Genomic DNA, 6,000 nt, shown 5'->3' with positions numbered 1-6,000 from the left:
ATTTGCTGAAATGCATGAAAATGAACTGGATCATAGGGGGGGAAATCTTAAATCCACCCTTTAATAAAGGAGAAAATTAAGATGATCCCTATGCACATTTTTGTCAAAGTGGGGAGCGGGGGAGGAGAAAACTAAACTGATTGCTACAGTGTACGATTAAGGAGTAAGTTTATCTGATTTGAATTATACAAAGTAATAGGTTCAGTCTCATCCCAGACCCACCCCCTTTCCCAGCCCGAGGGGGAGGGAGCCGTTCATAATGGCCTGTGTAAACTGATGCTCGTGCAGTGAAGAGTTGGAAGTGCTGCTCCTACAACTTAAAGCAGAGGACAAACAGCAACCAAATAAAGAAGCTGCAGAAGCAAATTGGACGGGTTTTTTTTTAATTGAAAAAAAAATGTCTCTCTTACTGAAGGTTTTGAAAACCAATTGTAAACAGGCTCTGGAACCCGAGAGAAGGGGTTGCTTTTATCGTGTGGTTTTTGTCTGCAGGTTTCAACAGATGCCCAAAATTTCTAGCAGCCCCGCTCTGGAGGTGCAAAATAATCCAGCGGCAAAAGCAGCGGCAGAGGACAAAGAGGAGGGGATGGCAGTGACGGAGGGGGCAGGAGGGCTGTTGAAGCCTGCCCATCACCACAGGGTGAGGAGCCTGCGAGAAATGCCTGGACCCAGCGTCTTCAGCAACCTGTACGAGTTCTTCTGGAAAGACGGCTTCAGCCGCATTCATGAAATTCAGGTACAAACTTTGTTGCTTTTTTTCTTCCAGGACTTCTCAGTCAAATTGAAAAATGGAGTTAACAGTAGCAATTAATCCCATGTGTCACTTCAGCATCATGTCACTGATGTGGAGGTGACAGAACAGACACGAGTCAGGAGCCCTTTCCTTCCCATTCAGTTTTCGTGCAACGAGACTTGAAAACCTCTGCTGTTTCCAGTAGAAAACAATGCATTCAAATCTTGCTTTTCAGCCCCAAAGCAAAGACACAAGCTGTATCAATGCAGTTGAGCCTCAAGTTGCGAGAACAGGATTATTTCTCTGCATGTTTTGTACCTATATACACTAACTGTGAGGGGATTTTCTACACCCCTACATGAAAAAGATGATTTTTGTGCATGTTTTGTACCTATAGACACTAACTGTGATGGGGTTTCTACATCCCTACATCAAAAAATGATTTTGGTGCATGTTTTGTACCTATAGACACTAACTGTGAGGGGGTTTTCTACATCCCCCCCCCGCCCAGTTGAATGGTTTTCCCCACAGCCAGCTAAGATTTTGGGAACTATGACTAAAACTTAATGCTTTCCCCGTTTCTCATTGAATGCTCCCTACCAAATCCACTCGTGACAAACTGTAAAGGACTTTTTTGTTTTGTTTTGCGGGGGCGATTTTAAGAGTGAGGAACACCGCGGGGGGCGGGGATTTTCCACCCGTCTCCTAGAAAACCGGCCAAATCCACCTTCCGGATGAAGCCGTGGGCACCAAAAGGCAGAGTTGCCCGTGTTTGTACTGTGAAAATCGAGTCCCTTTGCAGCTGGGGGGGGGGGTCACAACTCAACGGGGGGGCAGATCTAGCCCTCTAGTTTCTGAGAAGTTGTTTTTTTTTTTAAATCAACCTTCTCTCCCAAGCAGAGAGACCATTTTGTCTCGCCACCCCTCCCTTGCAACCCCCGCACCCCACACAACAACCCCTCTGGCTACACGGGGGCAGTACATGTGTAGATGTGCATCGCCGTGAGGGCTCGCGATAGCCGCCTGCCCCAAAGCAGCTGCGGAGGAACGGTTACGTGACCCTCCCCTCAGCGGGAGGCTCGAAGCCCGCCCTCCCCCGCTTCCTCCCGCGGCCGCGCGCGCCGAAGGGGTCGTGAGGGGCCAACGGTTGCGCCCCCCAACGTTCTAAACGGGAGGGGAGCGCCCCGCAACGTTCTGAGGGGGCGGGGGAGCGCCAACCGTCGCGTCCCTCAACGTTCTAAACGGGGGGGGGGCGCCTCACAGTCTTGTGAGGGGGTGGGGGGCACCAACGGTCCTGCCCCTCAATGTTTTAAGTGGGGGAGGACCGCACCCAAAGGGACTCTTGCTTAAAGCAAGGCACCATGCAATGACCCTTGCTGCAAGGCTGGGGGGGGGTGCGGAATCGGGCCCCTGATGCTTGTGTTTTGTGGGGCGGGGGCTTTCTTGTGGTGGATGGGAAGGAAAGGAAGTGGCTGCCAAATTTTCGGCAGACAGTGTTTTTGAGGTAAAATCCGATTTTTTTATTAGACCAGCTAAATCGTTGGGGAAATTGCTCTTTTGGGCACAAACGCCCTTTTATGGGCACAGGGAGAGCCTGATGGTGCTCGTCTGAGGAAGGGTGTTTGTGCCTGAAAGCTTGCAAAGAGCAGTTTTTCCAACTATCTAATAAAAGGGACCCAAAGAACCTTGTCTGTCTGTGTTCTTAGACCAACAGGGCTACAACCAGTGCTGCCAAGTCCACTTATTGGAATTGGGCTTTTTTTAACCCCCCCCAACCCCCCCAATGTTGTTTGTTTGAGAGTCACAGGTTGATAAGCACCCCCACTCCTCTGTCTCTGAAATGGGTTGGGCTTGTTTTTGAAGGGGGTGCTGCTTGTGAGAATTGGCAACACTGGCGACCACCCTGCAAAATTTTAGGCATCCCCCCAGCCTTTTACATGTGCAGCTGGTAGCCCATTTATTAACTGCCTGTAAACCCCCGCAGCCAGAGGCCATGGGAGTCACCTCTCAGGAGCCAAGAGGAGCAATGACAGGTTTTAGGAGGCGGCATCACATACCACGTTACTCGATTGCTTAATTTGAGGGGGTGTGTGGGCGGCAGGGATGGTTGGTTAGACGTGCTGAAGAGCGAAGCTCCAGGGTAACTGCACTCAGGGCTGTGGCAGCCGTTTGCGTGGGACACAGGGTGGAGATGTCAGGTTGCTGTCTTTAATCGGGTACGGGTGTCAGAGCACGGAGGAAACCCGTCCTGCCTTGGGATCTGGCACCTCGGGGTTCCTGTCCTCCTTAGGAATCAGTAGACGCCAACACTGTCAACTGTGTGCACTCCTGAGAACTGGCCAGGTGTGAGACCTTCGTTTTTTGGGGGTGTTGGCTGTAGCTGTGTTGGTCTAAGGACGTGGGCACACAAGGTCCTTTGGGTAGATGTGCTTTTATTCAACCAACTAAATAGTTGGGGAAAATTTGTTCTTTGCAAGCTTTTGGGCACAAACACCCTTCTTCAGGCACAGACCATCAGACTCTCCCTGTGCCTGTAGAAGTTGGTTTTAAACTCTGGATGGACCAGGAATCAAAGCCGGTGCAATTGTATCATTCCCCCCCCCCCACATTTGCTCCTGGCTGTTTTATAAGAAATTATCTTCCATGGACAATTTTATAAAGGGCCCTGTGCCAGTGCAGGTGGATTTAGGGTGAGTGCTTATGTTTGAATGAAATAAGGAATTATAAGATAAATGCACAGTAATGCTTTTTTTTTTTCTTCTTCCTTCAAGGATGGCCCCCCCCAGTGATTTTTCCTTTGTGGTACAAAAACATGGTTGTGTTATGGCCTTGGTTGGCATAATTATTGCTTGAAGAAATTTTCTCTCCATTAAATATTGGCTAGAGACCATTTCACTTTAGACACAAAGTAAATATTCGATACAGTTTGCGTGTTTCCTGTAGTTGGGTTTGAGCCTCCCAGCTGTTATTACACCCTGAGAATCCTACCGTGCAAACCATCTTTACCTTGGGCGTTTTAGCCAGAGACTATGAGCTCCCTAGCAGTGTCTTCAGCTTTGCTTGGTTAGTGTCTGGAATGCATTTAATCTCTAGGTAAGAAACCAACAATTGAGGGGTTTTTGCTTCCTGTTTCCTTGTCACATACTATTTTTATCAGCTCATGATTTTGCTCCAGGAGGAATGAGGTGTTACTTGTGGAGCAGACTGTGCACTACAGGGAGAGATGAAATAACCAAAATCATGTGCCATCAAGCAACAGAAAAAGGAGTTAGAAGGCAGGGTGGATATAGATATATCTCTATATATAGATATATATGCACCTTGATAGACTGTCAGTGAGTAAGGGAAGAGCCATATTAGTCTGAAGTCAGGGTAGAGGCCTTCTGCCTCCCATCAACCAGCCGCAACAACAACTATATTCCTAAATCCCTTCCTTTGTGGAGTCATGACCCTGAGGTGAGGGAGATCTGAATAGGGCAACATCTAGTGCGTGGTAATACCAAGATCAGAGAAAAGTTGTGAGGCTCTCAGACACTGAAGAAAGTGGAGCAGACAGGCATGGGGCAGAAAAATACTCAGGGGAAACTTTCAAAAGGATGCTCATGAAGCCCTTTCAATAAAATAAAGATGATGCCTCCCTCTTGATTTTCTAACACTGCAAGTATGCGCTGTTAAGCAAATATACAAATCTGGTTTACAATTTACAGTAAGTCAGGATTTGGAAGGCCTGTTTCCCGTCCTCCCCACCAAAATATATAGATTACAATTGTGGGTGCTTCTTGTACTGAGAAGTTAAAGGTGGGAAGGCTCTGTAGTCAAACTCCTTGTGTATGGGTCAGGGCGTGAAATTAAGCTCACGCCTATGCTTTAAAATGTTGCTGCCTTAATTGTGTTGGCATAGTTAAAGCAGTAAAATAACCGCTGTGTAGAAAGCAGTTCAACCAGTGTGAAAATGCTTATAGCAATATAGTTATTCTAGTTTGATGGAGTGAAATAATCAATCTACTGGTATAAAGCTTCTTACCCTAGCATGGCTTCATTTACAACGGAACATTTACCAGCATAATTATGTTGATAAAAAGCCGGAATCCCTTATCATGAGTTAGGCCAGTAATGCTTTTTAAGCATAGCCCTGATAAGGAGAGGAGAAGAGAGGGAAACCTCTAGAAAACTTACTGTACCAGGATAGAAACAAAGTATGTTAGGACCAACAAACAAAAATCAGGACAAATGAGAGGACTAACCATAGCCGGAAGAGGCAGAAAACGGGAAAAAACCCTACTAAGCAAGTTGCTTAATTTGAGGGAACAGATGTTTATTTCTTCCAATTAATGTTTAAAAATATAGGAGCTTGGAGTTAGGGTCCCAAATCCAAACTGAGGCCAGTGGCAGCCAAACTTTAGGCTTCTAATTTTGAATTTCTTGGCTTAATTGGATTGGTAACCAAAAAAGTGATTAGCGGTCTTTGCCTTTAAAACAGCTAGACTTCCCCAGAAAAGAAAGACAAATGATCTGTTTATGTGCCAGTTAAACATCACATGTTACCTTAACAACTGATGTATTGGTCAATGTTATGACAGTTATTTAAATTATAATACAAATTTAAGAAATGAGAGCTGTAACAGTCCTAAGTAATATATATCAATATGCAACTACTATAAGATTTAAGATTTTTCCCTTGCTCAAATGTAGTTTTGGGAAGGAAAAATAATAATAATTAAAAAAAAAAAAGGTGTGAGGATTTTAGTACATTATAAGGCTTTCATTTTGTCAAGATTCTCACAAATTTTAACTTTACAAATCATGATGGCTTGTTTGCATACACTCTCTAACTGGATTAATCACTCTCTGTCAAATTTAACAACACAGTGAACATCAGGAATGAATTAATCTGAAACCCCTTGGTAACCACCACAGCTACTTAAATGATGTCCTTTGACACACAGAAATGTTCATGCACCATATGCAGAAAGGATGGGGCAAGTTAAGCATTTTTACAAAGAAGGGTCTGTTCTCTGTAACATGATTCCAGCATTTAGTTAGTTCAGGCAACAGCAGCGGTGCCTGCAGAAACTCTGGGTGGAAGAGAAGGATTCTGAATTCAGTAGAGTTGGAGCTCCTGTGACCCATCTGGAGGGTGGGAAAATGAAGGTGAAGAGGAAAGAGTTTGGATTCAATTTAGAAGCTGAATATACAGAAGGGAGAGAGAGAGGACTGATGCATAAGAACACAGTTCTGTTTGTTGTTATTGCTTGTTACAGAGACTA

The 6,000-nt window shown here is 45.4% G+C and overlaps 1 protein-coding gene across 2 annotated transcripts in view; it reads left to right on the top strand.

The window, feature by feature from the left end:
* Positions 1 to 253: 253 nt before the first annotated feature.
* The window catches only part of CYP27C1 (cytochrome P450 family 27 subfamily C member 1), a 47,814-nt gene continuing 42,067 nt past the window's right edge, over positions 254 to 6,000 (top strand). Inside the window, exon 1 of one of the 2 annotated variants that reach the window (XM_090046077.1) lies at positions 254 to 736. In XM_090046077.1, the coding sequence (XP_089902203.1) occupies positions 398 to 736 (339 nt within the window). In that variant the 5' untranslated portion in view covers positions 254 to 397. The remainder of the gene's footprint in view (positions 737 to 6,000) is intronic. The other variant, XM_090046076.1, reaches the window with a different exon arrangement.

This window comes from Crocodylus siamensis, chromosome 4 (assembly GCF_052110815.1).
Source record: "Crocodylus siamensis isolate JL-2025a chromosome 4, ASM5211081v1, whole genome shotgun sequence".
Lineage (NCBI taxonomy): Eukaryota > Metazoa > Chordata > Crocodylia > Crocodylidae > Crocodylus > Crocodylus siamensis.
Note: the sequence above shows the minus strand (reverse complement) of the source record. Positions and strands in the feature narration are given on the sequence as shown.